This window comes from Protomyctophum bolini (assembly GCF_963924005.1).
Source record: "Protomyctophum bolini genome assembly, chromosome: 16".
NCBI classification, from domain to species: Eukaryota; Metazoa; Chordata; class Actinopteri; order Myctophiformes; family Myctophidae; genus Protomyctophum; species Protomyctophum bolini.
In genome coordinates this window covers 7,484,351-7,505,179 of record NC_137877.1, presented here as the reverse complement: position 1 = coordinate 7,505,179, position 20,829 = coordinate 7,484,351, and the positions used below count along the sequence as shown (strand labels likewise).

Genomic DNA, 20,829 nt, shown 5'->3' with positions numbered 1-20,829 from the left:
CACAATTGCTATTTCTGCACTGCATATTGTGCAATACTGTCTGCCTAGAGGTCTTAATTATAATTGTTTGGTTGAGATCCAAAATAGCTATAAAACAAACCGTATGATGCTTCATTAAAGGGCCATGTAGCTGGATGTAATAATAATATTGGCAATAACGGCAATAACCACTTTTTATTAAATGTATAAATACAAATACATAGGAGAAACCAATACAGACTGAATAAATCATGAGAGGTAGGGTTATGAACATATAGTAACAATAGCAGTGTGAAGACAAAAGAAAAGGTGCGTCATTTAATTCGTTTAATACAAGCAAAACCTACAGGCAACATAGCCCATACCTTTAGCAGTGAACAATACATGTGTATAAGTGTGCATTTTCATCATCATTTCTTATCATGACACTGTTTAGGAGCAGGGTAATTAATAAACCCTGCTCCTAAACAGAATCTCTCTCCTAGAATAATGACACCTCTGAATAGCAAAGAGAGTTCTCGTGATGGAAGCAGCTCCATTGTGCAGAGTGTAGTAGTCGAGTGGCTTAAAACCATTACCGCTACAAAGTGGATAAAAGCGTCATATTTTTCACGAGGCTTCCCATTTAGCATTTTCTAGGCTATTATACGTCTAAGATACATCTAAATGGCTGTCTAAAAATGGGTTATAACTGGGTTTTTTGGCAGTCTAGGCGTAGATTAATATAATTATAATAAATAATTATTATTATGATTAATTATTATTATATTAGATTATTATAATATTGCTCAGTGGGTTCTTTACTGATGGATTCTAGCCTAGGGGCCCCAACAATACGTCTAATTAATAAATAGTAATAATAAATAAAAACAGGCCGGTTCACTTTTTGGCCTATAACTTTTGAACCGTAGTAGTCAAAAACCTTTTTCCCCCAGAGTGTGCCGATCTGTGTGAGTTTCTTGTATGCCATCTCAAACAGTTTGAGTGAGGCTGGTTGATGTTCCCTCCCCGTCCTTGTTGCTCAGTTAGGAAAATGGTCCTTGAACTCCTCCATCTTGGACTCTGGGTCGTGAACTATGCCCTCTGCCATGTTGACAGCCTCTGAATCTTAATTAGATTTTTTTTTGGGCCCCTAGGCTAGGCTAGAAGCCTCATGCAACATTTGCTGCTTTTATCCGCTTCATAATGGTAATGTTAGAAAACTATTTGAAGAAACAAAACATCCTCTGTGAATCTAATCACTGCTAATGTTGGCTGCAAATTATCCCTGAATTGCAATAGTAATGGTGGGGGGAAAAAAGATTATAGGGGGGTCATTTGTTATTCCATTATTTCTTCTTCTTTTCCTGAGTGTCGTCAAACCATGCGTCTAATAGCTTCTTGCTGTAGTATAGCTGCCAGGCATGCACTTGCACAGCTAGCACCATGACTAAGTACATAACAGTCACAGCAGAGAAGCCAAAGATGAAACGGTAGGCCTTGCCATGGCGGTAGAGCTGCTGGGCAACAGGGAACATCTCCATACATCCATACATGAGAGGCGCCATGGAGAACAGTCCCGAACTGATCATGGATATTACCAAGTAACTGATGTTGCTACTTGGCAACGACAGGCAGCTGGTGAGCAGTGGCAGGAGACTCAACAAGTACGGGTACTCCCACTGGAATGGCATGGAGACGGTGTCGTGTGGCACCAGGTTCAAGTTGCTGACAGCCACCTGGGCTGCCACCAGGAGCCAGAGGATAATATGGATCAGGTTCAACTTCCAAATCTCGGACTTCAGGGAAGCACTGCAAGGAACAATATTTTTATTTACTCAAGAGTGTGCTTGGAGATGATTGCAGATAATGATTTGTCTGACCAATGGCCATGACAGTCATTGACTTGATGAATTGAAAATGGAGGACCCTGAGATGTAAACAAGTCTTAAGGTGGTTGCACACTGGACGCGTTTTTCGGAGACGACCCACAGAAAACGCCGCTAAAGATCCGAAAAACACAGCAGTGTGCAGGGACCTTTGGTGCTTTTTCTGTTTTTGTCCTCGTAGCAGTTTTTGCATTGACCTGTACTATCGTTTTAAGTACTGTACACATTCTACTAACTGAAGTACATTTTCAATCAATCAATCAATCAGTCAGTCAGTCAGTCAGCTTGTTATACATACAAAAAATCTTTAGATACATAATAAAAAGCTTGAATAAACACATAAAGGTACACTTGCCTCATCTGGTAGTCCGGGGCCTTCTCCTTGAAGTTGAAGAGTGGGGGCTTCTGATTTGAACCTGGTTTGGCGTCACCTCCATTAGTACCACCCTTAGAGTAGTAGGTACCACCAGGTCTGGGTTTGGAGTCACCTCCATTAGTACCATCCTTAGAGTAGTAGGTACCACCAGGTCTGGGTTTGGCGTCACCTCCATTAGTACCATCCTTAGTGTAGGTACCACCAGGTCTGGGTCCTCGAGATGTCATCGTTGAGGTCAATCTAGCCTACTCACTCACTCCCAGTCTCCCACACACACTTTTTCACAATGTCAACCAAAACAATTGGATTAACTGACAGCTAAATATAGCATGTTTTTATTTAGGCATACTTTATTTCTTTATATTTTGGCATTCATTATATCACAACAAACATTATGAATACAAAACTATTGCATTAGGCACTGGCTGAGCTAGGATAGCCCCCATCTGATCTCCCCAAGTCCCCATTCCCTGTAGCTGTGTGCATGAATCAGTATTGCCATCCAGGATTGGGGGTGGCAGGTGAAACACAAATAAACACAAATATTGTGTAAACAAAAATTGAAGACAAAAGAGAGGACGCAAATTGTGATTGGCCGGAAATAGATGTCTGATGATAAGAGCGCCCCTCACTTCCCCTGGGTGTGATTTTTATTATTTATTTATTGTATACCTTTATTCGGGTGCTAGGTCAGAGATGCTACGTCTTAGCATTGTGTTGTGTTCTTGGTGTTATGCTCCCGGTGAGCATAACTAACATCCGTCGGAGCATAACACCAACAACAAAACAGCAAAAAGGCCAACATTAAGTCAGATCATATTTTGTATTGAGCATTTTGAGCCACAGCTTGATCCGTTAGTTAATTCATTAGGAGACCATGGTCTCAATCACGACAGCTATGCTAAACCAAACTGGGCCTATCCCGCTAGCACGAGTCATATTACCGCATAATTATTATTAGCTGGGCTAGCCCCATATGTGCCATCAGTCCCACTGTCCCAGGCTACGCTCATTCTGCAGGAGTGTGTGGGAGCGAGCTACAGAATGAGCGTAGGGATTCTGGGAAGGGACTGCGGACACATGAGGCTAACGCTGTGTCATTACAAACTTGACATTCAGTCGAAGAGTATAATGTATATACACCATGTTCATGAGCAGGCTTACCGTGTCGTGTTTTCTTTGGTCAAGCTCGCCGCGCTACGCCGCTATCTATCGTCCTGAATGTGTCTGATTCTAATTTCTGACCACACCGTATAGTGTAGTAGGTGCAAAATGAATGAACGGCAGAGCACTCAGAGACAGGTCCAAGATGCGCATGTGTATTGCGTAGGACCTCCCATCGCAGCATCAGCATCTGAATGAGCCATCTGGCCTCATTCAAGCCTTGAGCTAGAATAGATGCCGGCCGTTTGTTTGAGATAGTATCACGTTTCAGTGTGTTTGTTTGTGATGGGATGGGACAACTTATTATTGACAACAAATGGCCAATTAAATGGAATACGTAATCACATTATAAAATATATAGATATATTAATTTTAAGTATCCACACTGTGTTTAAAAAATATATATAGATAAGTCGCATTGGAAGCTTAGTTGTTTTGTACAAAAATAGCTGAAGGTTGAGAGGACGCCTGTATGAGAAATAGAAGGTTCACGGATTCCTTGGCTCACACCCCGGTCAGGTTTATAAGTGTCCATGACCATGACACTTCAATACTACTAGAATACCGGCCTACTGTGTATGCATGGCAGTTGTTCCCAAAGTGGGGTCCGGAGACCCCTATAGGGGTCCTTGAGGAGGTCCCAGGGGGTCCCCAGCTAAATGATAGTCAGGAACCAAATGGACCCTTATGGGTCTGTAACTCAGAGAGTGTGCCATTTGTACACCATTTGTACACTGCAGACTGCAGAGTTAAATTATAACTTTGATTTTACAATTTACATTGGGGTCCCAGAGATGAGGGACTGTGTAGCCATGCAAATCCAGGTCAAACTGGGGGGCCCTTGAAATGAAAATGATTGAAAATAACTGCCAGAGCTGTAAAACTCTTCTCTTATGGGGGGTCCTTGGCATATGTTTCAAATGGGGGTCCGCAGGCTATAATGAGTGTCAACTTGGGGGTCCTTGACATGAAAAGGTTTGAGAACCACTGCAAAGTAACTGCTCGCTGAGCACTGTATATGGCACTTGCCTGCTGCTCCTAATATTTATAATGGTGAAGACCAGAGGACAAATCTCATGTAGCCCACATGCAAATGTATACTGTGACACAAAAGTCACAGGGCCAACCCCTTGGCCCTTTCTCAATCCAGACCCATGCTATAGCCCCATCATCACGCCTCAGCTTCTGACATCTGTTCCCCTGGGCCTATAGTATTCTTTCTCAGCAATGTATTGGTGTGTAAATACAGCCTCTCTGCATGTGAACTCTTTCCACTTGTGAAAGACAAAGGGTTCTGTGGGGGTGATGTTGAGGAGTCGTTAATTAATGCCAATGGGTCCCAAACATTTTAGCTATAGAGATCCAAAAGAGAAATTTGATGTCTCCCCGGAACCCAAAGCAGTGAAAACCTAGCCTGGGCACAATTTAATTTCGGTATATATCCGGTCGGGAGTGGATGATATCGTTATGTCATGTTGTAGTATTGTTTTGTAGTCGACAGGCAGGAACAACAGGCGTCAACTTTATTGAGGGAAAAGGAAGGTTCCTTCCTTTTCCCTCAATAAAAGCTACAGGCTACGAGAGCTTTTATTGAGGGAAAAGGAAGGAACCTTCCTTTCCCCTTAATAAAGTTGCCGCCTGTTGTTCCTGCCTGTTGTTCCGTGAACCAGGGGAATCGAGGGGATGAGCGAGTGACGTCAGGACTTCGGCGGCTCTATACCAAGAATTTCTTAGCACTAATTTATCTACAAAAAAGAGAGAAACAATAAATGATTTTCTTAATTAAATCATCTTTATTTAGAAAAAACAACAGACAATTACAAAATTAAAACATTACCTACGGTTTCCTTTTGTTTACACTGAAAATGTAGCACCATTGCTTCAAAAGGGAAACGTACATTTATTTACCTTTTGAAAATTCCTTACTGAAGTCCCCTGCACTACTAGAGATCAGTAGACAAAATAATAAATTATAGACACAAATATTATTGTCAATTCATTATTTAGGCATCATTCTGGGATTAGTGTATTTTATATATTCACTTATTTTATTTTCAAAAGATTCCTGAGTTGTATGTATTTCATATACTGTGTGCTTGATTTAGCCGTCAGGCACGTCTAGTATACAATGCATGTTTTGGGAATTACACTTGAATTTATTATCTCATTTCAAAACAGCTGTGAACAGAAATACTAAATATTATCAAGCTAAAGTATGAGATTCTGTCAAAATCATTCCATTGATGACACCAATATGTTTTTTAAATGTTTGCTGGCATTTCTGTAAAGTAAAATTCACTGTGGATCATAATTTACACTGGAAACTAATTAAGGCCTTGAAGTATTTTCATTAGCTTATTCAAATCTTCAGACAGCAGTGGAAAACTATTTGGAACACAGCTAATTTACTATGAAAATGAGTAAAAATAACAGCTGCAAATTCATGGCTTTCTCATATTTAACATAAATCAGTTATAGTTTACTTTGTTATGCTGGTGACAAATACAACAACCCTTTTTATGTCAGCAGTGGTTTTCATATTCCATGGTAACAGTGTGTTTGTTCTCAATTCTATTCTGTTTACTAAAATGTATGTATTACACCATTATGGCATACATTTGCCCATACTTGGCCAGTCACAAATCCTTTGTAATATCATAGCTGGTGCCAACATAATACAAAACCTAGAACAAGATGTTACGGTTCCAATCTCACTCAGTTGTGAATCATTATCACAATTCCTCAAATAATATTCAACGCATGCAATGGTTTCATTTCTTTAATCAAATTTAAAAGAAATATTTTCCTTTAGATGCACCTTTTAACTTTTAGTATGCAAACCCTGAGTCCATCAATGGTTGACCACCAATATTGCTGAGGTATACACACTGTATGGTCAATTCCATGTTCCATCTCACCTCCTCATTGGTTAAAACTGGAAAAATATGTTTACAACTTTCACACATTTCATTGGTATAATTCATTGACATAGCTCTCACAAATAGCCTACTTAGCATTAGATAGTGTAAATGATTGACATTAACATCCATACAAGCAGCAATAGTAGCACACTACTGGCAGACTCTTAAGCCCAAACCACACCAGTTGCAACTCCTTGCAACAAAACCGTTTTATGCATTGGTGTGGTTGACCTTAAAATGGTTTCATTGCAAGTGTTGCAACATGGTGTGGTTTGGGCTTTAGACTTAATCAAGTCAAAAATCAAGTGATGTTACAATTGTTTGTAGGTAGGTTTCATTTCACCTGTATTGTGTCACACACGCACAAGCACTGCCACACACACACACACACACACACACACACACACACACACACACACACACACACACACACACACACACACACACACACAAATATATATATACTGTAGTGTGTATATATGGACAAGGGGTCTTGGATTCTGCAAATGTAAGCAAATATTGGGGATTGACTGTTCGTTAATTCATATCAACGTGTGCATGCTAAAATGTAGTTGTCCAACCAAAGTGAAATATATCTTTAAGTTTTCTGTTTTACATTCTTTGCCACATAGGGCAGCTGCCAGTTTTGATGAGAACTAATTAGGGCGAGAGAGATAACGTGACACCGTGAAATTATTAGAATCACACCAATTTCCCACCCTCCTCCCTATAGGTTATAGCGTGGATTCTGCATTTCTGTTTGTACCAAATTATAAATCAAACTCCGAGTCTGAAATGATTCATTACTTGCCAAATGCAAATAAATTATATAACGTCTTCTTTGAATGTGAAGTCTTGCACATTCTTACATAATTGTCAGAGCTGCGAGTACAAAACTCCTTGTACTAGCAAAATACATGGCTATACTCTGCTGTATACGCACGGTATATACAGACACTTCAGATTTGCCAACAGACAGTCCGTCTTGTCCTCCCATCTCTGTTGACCGGAGCAACAGATTGTAGATGTTTTATTGAAAAAAACAAACAAACAAACAAACAACAAAACATACCACTCAAATAAATGTTTTTTTTCTTTTTTTTACATTGGATATAACAAGTACCCGGAGAAGGAGGAGTGAACGTATTGGCCTGCATAAAGTCCACCGGCCTGGTCTGAAGGCAGCTGGATGTACACCGTATCCCCGGGCTGTAGAGGTAACACCGCGCTGCCCGACGCCTGGTCTAGGAAGCCCTTCTTGTATTCGTCGTACGTGTACATGACCGGCTCATTGTTCCGCATCAAGGCCACCCACACGTTGGCTCCCTTGCAGTGGACGTGGTAGGCGAAGTAATAGATGCCGGCCATGTCGCAGGTGAACACGCCCGTCTGGGGGTTATAGTTCTGACGGCCGTTGTACAGGAGCGTGTCGAAGATCACCGGCGTGCCCACGGGCGGGAAGGGCTTGGTCACTATGGCTGTGAACGCCGGCATCTCCAGGCCACTGGCGCCGATTACCTCTGCCCCTCCTTTTGCGTACTTGCTCTTCTTGCCATAACCGTCGGTCTTTGTGCCGTCCAGGGTGCCCAACACGGCCATGTTATCGGGTACAGTAGCTGCTCCGGCTGGACCAGGAGGCCCGGGGAGGCCGGGCTGACCCGGCTGTCCGGCTGGACCTGCTGGGCCCTCTTTCCCCGTGGGCCCCAAGGGACCCACGCCGCCTGGGATTCCCTCTCCAGGAACGCCGGGGAGACCGGGAAGGCCGATATCTCCTTTTTGCCCATTTGGTCCGGGAGGTCCAAGTGGCCCTCGTCCACCGTCCGTGCCTGGAATACCTTTAGCGCCTTGGGGACCCGCTTCACCACCTAATCCAGCTTGTCCCTTTGGCCCGGGAAGTCCTGAAGTGCCTGGAGGACCGGGTACACCTTTGTGTCCACCGTCTCCTTTGCTGCCACTCGGCCCCGGTGGACCTCTTTGCCCCGGCACACCATCTTCTCCAGTTAGACCATCTCTTCCAGAAAGGCCAGGAGGACCCAGTTCACCTGGGGCACCATCAAGCCCCTTGTGCCCTCCCTCTCCACTGTCTCCTTTAGGTCCAGGAGCACCGACGCCTCCTGCCGGTCCCACGGGACCGTTAGGGCCCGCCGGGCCATTTGGTCCAGGGGATCCGAGCATACCAGGAAGTCCTCCGTGGCCTTTATCTCCCTTTGGTCCGGAAGGTCCGGGCCCGCCGCCCAAGCCCTTATCACCTTTTGGTCCTGGGAATCCTGGTTTTCCAAATCCAGGAAGTCCTGGCTTCCCGGGCAAACCTGGTGGTCCTGGATGTCCTTTCCCTCCCGGCATGCCTGGCTGTCCGGGCAAGCCATTCTGACCCGGTTTGCCCTGACCAGGCAGACCCGGTGGGCCGAGTGCACCGCCTTCCCCAGGTGGACCAGACTGTCCTTCGTCTCCTGGTGGTCCCGGTTTCCCCGGTGGGCCTAGTGGACCGGGCTTCCCATTCAATCCAGGTCTGCCCACACCAGGTAAACCTCCACCGCCGGGTGGACCTGGGTGCCCCGGGTGTCCTTTGGGCCCGGGCTGCCCTGGCTGGCCAATTCCCTTCTCTCCCTTCGGTCCTGGTAACCCGGGAAGTCCGGGCAGACCTTTGTGTCCTGGCTCTGCGCGTGGGCCTGGCTGGCCGGGCAGTCCCTGCCCTCCTGCTTTACCTATCCCTGGAAGTCCGGGGGGTCCGGGGGACCCCTGAGGCCCTGGCTGTCCGTCTGGCCCGTCTCCGCCACCGGGGCCCATTTCCCCTTGGGGTCCGGGCTCCCCATCTACTCCTGGGTTCCCTGCCGGTCCCGGTAAGCCTGCTTTCCCTACACCAGGTTCCCCTTGTGGACCAGGAATGCCCGGAGGTCCATCAGGCCCTGCCTGTCCAAGCCCTGGAGGTCCTGGAGGTCCTGGAGGCCCGTTTGGTCCAATTGGTCCCACTGGACCGGGTTCACGATTTCCCGTGAGGTCCCTGGGGATAGTCATACCTGTTGGCAATAGCAGAAATACTCAATATATCAATATTTATCATTTACACATCAATGCACACAATGACATATTTAGGTGATATGTTGTTGCAATCTAAATATGGTATAATCCAACACCATCCGCTAGTGCAGTGGTTCCCAAACCTTTTAGCCCAAGACCCAAACAGGGTCTAGTGCAGGGCCCAAACAGGGTCTATAGTGCAGGGCCCAAACCAGGGGAAATGGCAGATCTACACAACGCGTCGCTCCGTGCCACGTTGTGAGCTTGGAGATCTTATAGACGTGAGCTTGTAATCTATGCTTAAGGACTGTTCTTCTGATCCACTGCATAGATCCCAGGCTGATTGCAGCTGGGAGAATCAGCTGGCTGATTCTTACAAGGCCTCGCTCTACACTCTTCCTACACTCGACTTATTATGTATTGATGTCTATTATGTCCTGTCCCTTCGGGCAATGGAACATGCAACTTTCCTTGTGCATTGCAACAAGGCATGTGTTGAATCAAGTTCATGTTGTGTATGTATATGTATTACAAAACCAAGCAGGTTTTTAGTTGTGTCTGTTTGTAAAGGGTTTTTCCATTCCGAGTCCACATTCTTCTTATCCGTGTTAGCTCAGTGGGTAGAGCTCTCGCGTCTTTGGACCACAAGCTCATGGGTTCAATCCCAGGCACCGCCAAATCAGCGCGTGACTAGCACGGCTTGTGTGCGTTAAGTGTCCTGGGAGCTGATGGTAGGCATGGGCCCTCCACCTCAGCATCCATCTCCCAGGGGTCTAGATAGAGATATACTGTAGGCCCTTATTGGGCTGCACTCACATAATATCAAACACCTGTCTTGTCTGTGTTTAATGGCCGCTCCAATGGTTTGACTGATTGGGGGAGGGGGGCAGCCGCAGAACACATCCATCAAAGCTGTGTGTGAATGTGCACACACGCACACGCACACGCACACGCACACGCACACGCACACACACACACACACACACACACACACACATATATATATATAGTAGGATGACTCACCCTTGTCCTGTCCGGCTGCTTTAAAGACACCTTTGTCCGGTCCGGCTTTAAATCCACCCTTACGAGGGATGTCCATGCCCTTGGGCCCCTTATGCACGGGCATCTGGGGAGGCTTATACTGGGGGTACGGCAGGTAGGGCATCTCCTTACCGAGGTACTGCTGCTGCCCGTAGCCCTCTTTGACCATGCCCATGTGCTGCTCGTGTTGCATCGGCTGGTGATGTTGAGGCTGCTGCAGCTGCTTGTGTCCATAGTACGCCCCTCCGGTTGACACGACTAACCCCAGCTGGAACAGCGCCAGGAGGAAGGGGTTCAGGAGGAGAGGAGGCATGGCCATGATAGCCTGAAGAAAAGGAAAGAGAGGACAGACAGTTTAGTCTAAATGTGGTGTTGTTGTTGTTGAATGTAAACCTTTTATCACTTTTGTTCAAAAGTCTGCAATTGAATAACCCTTAATTTGAAGTACATCCATTTGTGTCATTGTCAACTAGTGTCAACAAAGGTTCAAGTTTTGTTTTAAAGTACCATCCAACGGAAGTCACTGCTTAACTCAATTGCTAACACTGTTCTGATTTTATTTGCTGGAGACAGAACAACAAAATACACGCCAGAGTTTGTGTGCAATCTTTTTCCCAATGTTATGTCTGTAATTAGTAGTCGTGATTAGGAAATTTGATTTATTTTGTAGATGTGTTCAATTTATACACTTTGCTCTTTTCCACCTTCCTGACAAAAGTGTTCTCTGTGCACCAAATATTCTGTATTAAACCCATTCTGGGCGGGAACCCCTTTAAACATAATACACAGGGTTGATGAAGGCTTTTCAAGTTACATTGTTGCTTTAGTGCCAAGTAATGACACTGCTGGACTGAGATACGCGTTCCTTGACTGCTTGATTCATATGGCCAGTGACTCACATACACACTCATTTTATGATTGGAAAAACTGAATATTATAGACTTGGAATGGAACTGTTGGACACATTCTCACACACTGTACACTGCTAAAAATGGCCCACATCCCACAAAAATACTACAGCAATACAATAAGGTCATAAGGATCTACAATCCACTTTTGTTGTTCCTTAGGTTCCTCAATTTGGAACTTTGGAAATGTCTAAGTTGTTCAGGGAAATTATTATTTACTATGAAATCGTCAGACAGTCAGTGTACCATGTATGTATGTACAGTATGTATACGTGGATATGAGCCAGGGATTCATTGTGTGTGTGCGTGTGTGCGCGTGTGTGTGTGGCCAGTGGCATGTAAGCAATTCAGTGACCAGTTTATGAAAATTCAAAGCCATGGAGCTTTGAATTTGAAAACGATGGAGCTTGCATGCAGAAAAACAAATTTAACCTGCACTTCTTTTTATACGTGTAAAAGTTTTATTCAGATTTTGTGTAATGTTCAGACCCATTCCCGGTCTCTCTCTCTGTCCCCAACAAATTAAAAAATGAATCACCACACTATGCTCACTGCGTTTGTCTGTTGGCCAGGCCTTTGATGTCAATCCGATCCCTTCTTATGAACTTGAATGTTACAGTAAAGTGAATATACTAACTCCATCAAGATCTGATGACGGCCTGGGCCGTGGCTCAGCGGTCCAGGCACCTTGGCTGGTACCCCAGTCTGGCAGTGTGCCACAGGTTCAACTCCCAAATCCGACAGCCCTTAGTGCATGTCACCCCCCCATCTCTCTCCCCATTTCCTGTCAGCCTACTGTCTATCCCTCCATAAATAATATAAAATAAAGGTGAAAGCCAAAAAGCCAAAAGAAGACTGATGACATAGAGAATAGATGATGACACCTTTATATTAGTCCATCAAAGTGCTAAATTCACGTGGTTTCTATTACCCCTTGAAGTCTCAGTCCTCAGTTTTAGCATAATACAAATGACTCAGTCTCAATTAGAGCTGCTGTGGTTGGTGTGGAATTATTTATTGATGGGCCTCTTTCACCTTTTCTCTATTTGGGATCGGGTTACAGCAAATCTTTTCAAATAAAATATTCTACTGGCTCGTAAATAAATTATTAATTAAGTGTTTAGAATGCATGACCCCCGCCCTTTTGCATTAAGCTCAAGTGTATGATAAAGTCTGAGTTTGGGTTAATTCCTGCGCAGGCAGCCATCAGCCACCAGAGGGAGCCATATTATATGTTGCTATATCCATGGGCTTCAGCAAGTGGCTGCCCTCTGTGTTGACCTCTACCAAAATCTCAGCTACTTGCCGCAGATGCTACTTTCTTCTAAACACAAAACAGAACTGGATGTCGGTTTCCATGATGAACAGGTTCCCAACAGCAGTACAGCTAAACGGTAACTTTAACCACTTTCAACCTGTCAGCATGTCATGTCATTGTAGACTTAAATTAGCCAATCTACAAGCTCACTGCTGCTATTTTTGAATGACACTGTACAACAAGGCATATAAACTACTAGGGCTTAACTACACCGCTCATCTGTTTTATGTTGGGGATGCACTGTAGCCTAATACCTGCATTATCCCACTGTACAACACATGTTCACAGATTCATCGTTTTACAAGACTCCAGACAGACAGACACCAGACAGTGGCCTTGTGGTTAGAGTGTCCACCCTGAGACAGGGAGGTTGGGGTTTGATCCCCGGCCGGGTCATACCAAAGACTGGGGTAAAAATGGGACCCAATGCCTCCCTGCTTGGCACTCAGCATCAATAGGTTGGATTGGGGGGTTAAATATAATCAAATGATTACCGAGCGCGGCACGGCTGCAGCGCACTGTTCCTTGGCTGTGGATCACCGCTCCAAGAGATGGGTCAAATGCGGAGAACAAATTTCACTGCGGTAACATGTTTTACAAATCGTACGACTTTGACTTTGAACATGCTTGCTTTCATTGCCTGCCACTCAAAAGTCATTTTTACAAGAGTGTTAAATATTTCTGTCACCCTCTCAGCTAAGTGGCTTTGTGGTATGAGTGTCCGCCCTGAGACTGGGAGGTCGGGGTTCATACCAAAGACTATAAAACATGAGACCCAATGCCTCTCTGCTTGGCACTCAGCATCAAGGGTTGGATTGGGGGTCCCTGCGACATACTAGCGTCATGTCCAGGGGGTGTACTACTTGTACATGGCTCACGCTACAGAAACAGGAGATAGGCTCCTGCCCTATAGAGCGTCGCAGTCCCTTTCGGAACGACGAGTGGCCCAGGAAATAATTACCCATTCAATTTCCAAGTGTTGACAAGTGTTCCCTGCCTTTATTTTCTTCACAACTCTTCTTTTGTCACAACTTTGGTAGAAAAATATTGATTCACATTCTGTGTTATTGTCACTTTTCCACGGCCAGGTACATAGACCTAACGTACATGTGAAATTCTTAAGCTAAGCTTCACTACAATAAAATAAAAACACAAAACAGCTTAAAAAAAAAGATTGCAAAAAGAAGATTATATTAAGAAGTCATTATATAGCTGCGACTGCGACTTTAAATTGCACCTATAGACTTAACCAAATCATCTTTAAAAAACGACTCACCTAATAACGGCACCTTTCTTATAGTGCCATGTGTGTACTGTATGTGTGTCTGTAATCGGCAGGGTTCAATTTATAAAGAAAAAAAGCGGAGGTCATTTTCTTAACCACTTAAGCCCTATATATATATACTTCATCCTATATACTTCATCAAAAGACAAATAACAACAAATTAGCCGATCTACAAGTTGATGAGATTGTTGATTGCCTAGTTTTGGGATGCATGCGTCTGACCAGAAGACTGACTGGAAGCCAAACATTACCAGAGGGGGGGGATGTCAAAAGCAGAGGCAACCCCCAGCAAATTGAACCCTGTGTGTCTGACTGCTCACCGGCTTCATTCCTTCCAGTCAGAACACAAAACAGGACAGCTGTGAGCCAACAGAATGATGGTGAAGCTGGGCCACCCAGAGTACACCATGTTCTAGTCTTACACCTATTATCCCACCGCTGTGCATTCCCTGTCAAATGGCCTGTAACACAAGTTGCCACAGTTTGCTTTGGTTAATGTCTGGTCCAGGTGGAAGGCTTTGGGTTTGGTACTGTAGTGTGAAAGCCCATCTCACCCTCTGAGGTCTAGTAATGATTCAAACAAACAGCCTTTCTGTCTCCATAAGTCATACCGGCCAGCCCATCCCCATGCCCACCCATGCAGCCAAGCCATGCTCTGCCTCTGCCAGTGTCAATCACACTGAATCAGCCCGTTTCAGTTCATACTTAAACCTAATTTATCCCTTGTCAATGTGGCTCACCAAAAATAACTGATGAAATGAAATTAAGAAAATGTGACGTAATTGTTTTGGCGGGTATAGTGACAAAGAATGGATTAGGCTTAAATGAGTGTGCTCTGCCCCAAATCCTGACCTGGAATCCATCCTCGTCGCCTGCTCAGGCCGTCAGGTCCACAGATGGACAAGCATCATCTTTTGCCCTTTGGCTGTTGCCGTTTCTCAGGCAGATGGTGATTTTAACACGGTGGTGCCACTCTCTCTCCCCCCATGTGAGCGGGCCGTCTCGTGCCTTTGAAGGAGGCCCGTCTTATTTCCGGCAAAGATGGAAGTCTGACATGTCCAGACTCCCAGAGGAATGTTGCCTCCGTTTTCCCAACTAGGGTCCGGGGAGCTATTTCTGCCCCTGAAGTCTTTCATTTTTTAGACCTTGTCATATGACGGTGTCACCTGCCAAAAATAGCAGATCTACAAGCATAATATGGGCTTGTATATCTGCTATTTTTTGGAGAACAACACTGGTGCCCAACAAAGCATAAAACAGGCATCCTTTGTCAACAATACAACGCTTCAAAACACTGAGTTGGAGGGATGAGCCCAAAGGTCTGTTACAACAGTGACATCCTTTACCTTTATTGTTCATTTAACTGTTCTCATGGTTAAATTAGCACTTGGATTTGATGGTGACATTGAGGGTTGGTCGGGCTTCTAAACTGATCTAAATTAAAAAAAAGTTTTCCTTTCCAACAACACGAAAAAACAATAGACTCCATTCATTTCCCCCCATATCTGCAACTCACATCACAGTTCACACGTCACATAGATACATCTAAAACTATATTAAACTGGGACTTCATGCTCCTTATCTTGTTTTATTCCATCTCCTAATAGTATCAATCTGCTAGAATTATTTTCTTGGTGTTTTGTGGGGAGAGTACGTGGGATGGTTGGGAACTAATTATATAGCATTAAAAAGAAAAAGATCACAATCACTCATTATTAAAAACACCATTCTCTTTCTCTCTGTGCACATTTAAACTAATTAATGGAACCCCAGGGCTCTATACTAGCCCCAAGAAAGTAGCTGATCTACAAGCTCACAACAAGTTGCATTGCAACGTATTTGTGAGCTTATACATTCACCCCTGAATAGGGACGGTAGGGTTCACGTGGTTACGAATGCTTAGAAACTATTAAGGAGTCCAAGACAGGAGACAGAAAGACGTCCCTCGGCCCCGAGACAAGGTTCCGGTAGCAGGTAGCAGGGGTAGCAGAGTTTGTGTAAATCTCAGACAGATTTCCGCCACTATAAATAGCATGTCAGAGAGTAAATAAATTGAAAAAGGGACTGAAAGTGCCCTGAGGTTTTGTGATGCAGTTGCCAACTTTCACCTACTTTCTAATGGCATACCATTCAGGGCTCTACCGAGACAAATATTCGGGCCCGGACATTTTCGCGGAATTTGGCCCAGACTGGCCCACCACAACCAGCGCGCAGATACAGATACTGACTTTTCGGGTCGAGCCCCATACAAATACTTGAAATACAAGCCCTTAACATCCCCACATTTACAGTACACAACATAAATGATACACAACCAACAGACAACTATGCCCACCGGGCATATGCCTGGTATGTCTTGTGGCCAGACCACCCCTGATACCATTATACGTATACAGAGCAGTAGTAACCCCCCCAGTTTCCACAGAGAATCTGTTATGGATAAAGTCTTACAAAAGAGCGCTCTTCTTATCATTATACATCATCATACATCATCTCATGAACAACTGATTTTCTCTTCTACACATGACGTAACTTTTACCTTCATTGTCAATGGCATTTACGTCATATTGAGGCACATATGACCCAATTCCTTTCATCCTTTCATTGTCAATGGGGGGGACAAAAGCTGTATATCAAAAGAATAAAAATAAATCACACTCGTGTGAAGCGAGCGCCGCCTTTTTCCATCGTGATGATGATGTATGATGATGAGTACATCATCATACAGCAGCCAATCGAAGTCATCGATTCCGTGCTCATACGGACAGACACACACACAAAGCTGTGCCGCTCAAAAATATACATAGACTTGGACTGACCGCCGGTTTAGCGTGATGTGTAAAACCATTATTTAATAGCGTGGATATAAATGCAATCTGGCCAAAGGCGTGCATGTGTGCCTGCATGCGTGCCTGGGTGCGTTCGTGCGTGCGTGCGTGCCTGCGTGTGTGCCTGCCTGCGTGCGTGCATGCATGCATGCATGCGTGTAACTATTTATGAGTGTGTGAATACTAGGTGTGTGTAGAAGTGAGGAGAAACGTTCTGTCAGCACATGGGGTTACAGATCATAGCGACTGTCGGCCTAGAACAAGCAAGGTTCTGTTCAGTGTCACATAACAACAACCCAACTTCTCCGAGACACGGCCGAGGCTGATGGAAATACCACATGTTCTTATAGTTTCTTACGCAGAATAATTAACTATAGCCAGTTATTGGACATTATATGTCGGCCGCTTTTGTGACTAACTTACTATTGACTAGGAGGACCCACAGGTTGAGAACCCCTGATCTAATCTATACTACATATGTCAATGTGACTGAAAACACAATGTTATGTCTGAAAATATTGACTGTAGTCTGTAGATGATCTACAAGTTCACACCGAGTCATGATGCAACACGTCGTTATGAGCTTGTACGTCGGCAATGTCCTTCTATTTTTCATAAAACCTGTATGAAACTATAAAACAGGCTTAAGTGGTTAATCGGTAGTAGTAGTAGTAATAGTTGCAGCCCTTGGTTGTTAAATGTAAATTAAATGGTCATAGTTGTGTGATAACATTATGGGTGATGTCATGTGATCTGTTTCTCATATACATTTCAGTGGGTTGATTTTATTTTACAGACCGTTGGAAAGCCATACAACACTTTCTGTCACCACTTCCTGACAAGTAGTCAGGCTTTATGGAGTGTAACGGAGAACAAGAACAATGTTCTGTATTTGTTTTACAACATTAATTCACCACACTTTCCATACAGGCCGGCTAACAGACACTACAGGACTCTCTTACAGTATCCCAGTTATTAGTTAACAAGAATTATCCTCCACACACACTCATGCATGTACTCTACATACAAACGCATGCCCACAACTTCCAGTGAGGTTTGTCACTGCGACAACCGATAACCGCTAAGCTGCCAATAATAACCACTGGATGATACGGGGGTTATCATAGATATCTGAGGTTTGGACTCCTCCTTGACATCTGTTGCCAAGAAGAGCCATGTGTGGTTGGTCACACACCAGCGAGCCTCCCCAGCATGCCCCGCCTGGCCCAGACAGAATAAAAAATAAGCAAAGCTCCTCCGATGTAGTCTACTATTGTGTGCATGTACATGTGTGCGTGTGCACACACACGTGTGTGCTTCCCGTGACTACTTCCAGATGTCCATCATTCTGACACTTTACATAAATAGACGTGTAGGGAATTGTCCATCAGGTGTGTGATGTACAGTAACAAGCACACACATGGGTCACACGTGTTTGCGCTGAATGGAGCGTTGCCCCAGGAGATGGAGAGGTGTTCAGGTGCTAGAAGCTGTACTCCACCGTCGTGTCAAAACCATGGGGGATGCACATTGCACGGCATTGCTACAGTACATCTGCCAGAGCTTTTCACTTCCTCGCATTACTCCCATTGATTCCCCCCCATTGCCGGTTGGATGATTGGACGACAAAACTCGACAACCGAGATTTCCATTAGGCTGTCGTGAACTTATGGAACGAATGCTTGTTGAAAACATTAAAGATAGATTTCACGCAGAGCTTGATGGCTCCACAGAACCGCACTCTCTCATTAAAAGTCACATTTCACAAGTCTGGCAGGAGTCATGAAGAGTGAGGGAGAGGAAATAGCTCAGGGTTGTATGTATGGTAGGGTCACTGGTAAATGATATATGGAATATTTCTGCTGTACAACATATAGAAGAACACTGGTACATCCAGTACACTGTATGCAGACATATTCATTTTAATAACAGGCTTACCATCACCCCATCTCTCCACCTCTACAGTAAACAGTGAATACATGTTCATGCGGGCCACCAAGAACCCATTCATTAGCTTCAGTTTTATAGCATTCCAGTTCACATATTGTCTGCTAATTATTTTGTTTCATCACTTAGAATTCCACATTTCTGTTTATTCTGTATCATGTATTAGTTCTGTCTCCTGAATGGATGAAATTGGTATCCTGACTTGAAAACGTATTTTCTGATGACTAAAGAGCTGGAGAGACTAATAAACGAACACTACTGTATAGCAATGATTATTATTGGAATTTGGAGCTATTTAACACTAATTTGAACAAAAGAATATCACTTTACACACCGCGTTTATGTACAAAGTTTAAAGAGGCTCCTGTCTAACTTTCTGACACACACCTGAATCTATAATTTCCTAGCGCACAGCACACTGAAACTAGCGCACTAAAACTATTGAACGCAGACACAAGAAAGACCCAAGACAACACAACACACACACACACACACACACACACACATACTGTACACTGATGGGGGAATATCAGCAGATGTGACGGAGCACACCGCTGAGCGCTGTAAAACATTTCCTCTCAAAAACATACCTCCCCCCTCCCGCATTAGACGGCAATGGCAATGCCCATTTCTGCACCTCCAGACAGACGGACATCTGTCTATCCTCCCTTTCTCCCGACAGATACAAACATTTCGCTTCTCGTCTCGCTGTCTCCGATTCTTCCTCTCACTCAATGTGAACAGAGCAATGTCTGTTCCATAGCCCCCCCAACCCACCTTCCTTCCTTCCTTCCTTCCTTCCGCTCTCTCTCTCTCTCTTTGCCTCCTCCTCCATTGGACACATCCTTGGTCAATGGTCAGTGACCTGAAGCCACTCGATGACCCGGCAGTTCCCCATGGAGGTGAAGGGAAGAGGAAGCAAGTGAAACCACCCAGTTGCCATGCAGTGTAGTTGGGCGTAACACAGGGAACCCACCGTGTTACCGCTATGGGTTGATTAGGAGAGAGACAGAGACAGCACCTGGTTAAAGGGCCACTTCACCCCCCTTTTGCAAACCAGATCTTATTTTAATGATGTTTGGGAGACAAGAAACTCTGTCCTGGGGGGGGGGGGGGGGGGGGGGGGGGTTATGTGTGTTATACGTGTTTTTAGATATTTTAGTATTTCAAAGTGCCAGTGATGTCAGTCATGGACACTGGTCTCACTTCTTTCCTGGACTACATGTTGTCTTAGTAAGACAGCCCCTCCTCCTCTCCACAAGGCGGGGTGAGTGCAGCAAAGCATTGTGGTCATTGTAGTAATCCAGCAGTGAGACCAGTGTCCATGACATCACAGACAATTTGAAATACTAAAATATGTAAAAACACAAATTACCCACATGAAAAAAGAAACAGCTAAAGGTCCCTGCACAGTGCACACTGGCAGAGTTTTCCTGTCGATTTTCTGAAAAACGCGTCCAGTGTGTTTCTTGTCTCCTAAACATCATTAAAATAAGATCTGGTTGCAAAAGGGGTGAAGTGGCCCTTTTGGTCAATGCTCTTTGGCCACTCAGAATAGCCAAATGGCGTTGACCACGCCTCCAGGTCTTAAGTTAAGTAATAAGACCTGGTACTTAAGACACGCAAAATACAGCCCTTTAAGTGTCTTGCTCAGGGACACTTTGACAGTACAGTATGCTGCTGGGTGAGCCCTGGGGGGGACATGGAACTGTCACATCAGATCTGGCCTCCAGTGTCAAATACTTGTTCACTTAAGATGTACAGTACATATCCATGTTTCCCTTTTATCTAGGGGAGGCGGTGGCTCAGGGGTGGCTTGATGGCAACCACAAGGTTGCCAGTTCAAACCCAGGCATCCCCCAGAGTTAGTGTCGAAGTGTCCTTGAGCAAGAACACTTGAACTGATGCACAATCTATGTAAAGCGCCTTGGATAAAGGCGTTATATAAATGCACCATTTACCATTTTATCTAGTCTCTGGCATCTACATACAGGTAATGTTAGGAAGAGCCCATATGTATATCACTATGGAAAAACTTGATAAACGTATTATAAAATAATAAAGCGATATTGATGAATTCCAAATATTATGCACCTATACGGACTGGCATCACGGCACTCGTGTGAAACCCTGCTCTACAGTACGTTTGCATGTGAATGTGAATGCGTGCGTGTGT

The 20,829-nt window shown here is 44.4% G+C and overlaps 2 protein-coding genes across 3 annotated transcripts in view; both read right to left on the bottom strand.

Annotated features, from left to right (window-relative positions):
• Positions 1–188: 188 nt before the first annotated feature.
• On the bottom strand, positions 189–3,506 carry jagn1a (jagunal homolog 1a). Of its 2 annotated transcripts, XM_080785127.1 has the most exons (4): positions 3,388–3,506; positions 2,393–2,499; positions 2,203–2,335; positions 189–1,770 (listed from the first exon to the last, which is right to left on the bottom strand). In XM_080785127.1, the coding sequence occupies exons 2-4, from the start codon at positions 2,448–2,450 to the stop codon at positions 1,308–1,310; spliced, it is 654 nt and encodes a 217-aa protein (XP_080641253.1). In that variant the 5' UTR covers positions 2,451–2,499; positions 3,388–3,506; the 3' UTR covers positions 189–1,307. The 2 variants fall into 2 exon arrangements, with proteins under 2 accessions (XP_080641253.1, XP_080641252.1); XM_080785126.1 differs by having other exon boundaries at positions 2,203–2,499.
• A 3,134-nt stretch (positions 3,507–6,640) lies between these two features.
• Positions 6,641–20,829, bottom strand: part of col8a1a (collagen, type VIII, alpha 1a) — a 17,968-nt gene continuing 3,779 nt past the window's right edge. Inside the window, exons 2-3 of the mRNA XM_080785325.1 lie at positions 10,350–10,692; positions 6,641–9,325 (exon numbers count right to left, since the gene is read on the bottom strand). Of these exons, the coding sequence (XP_080641451.1) occupies positions 7,410–9,325; positions 10,350–10,686 (2,253 nt within the window). The 5' untranslated portion in view covers positions 10,687–10,692 and the 3' untranslated portion in view covers positions 6,641–7,409. The remainder of the gene's footprint in view (positions 9,326–10,349; positions 10,693–20,829) is intronic.

What these genes read in the sequence shown, in the direction of transcription:
- jagn1a (XM_080785126.1), bottom strand. Translation starts at nt 2,450, where the DNA reads ATGACATCTCGAGGACCCAGACCTGGTGGTACCTACACTAAGGATGGT. An exon ending in GCCCCGGACTACCAGATGAG is followed by an intron (nt 1,771 to 2,202) that starts GCAAGTGTACCT and finishes TGTTCCTTGCAG; the next exon opens with TGCTTCCCTGAAGTCCGAGA.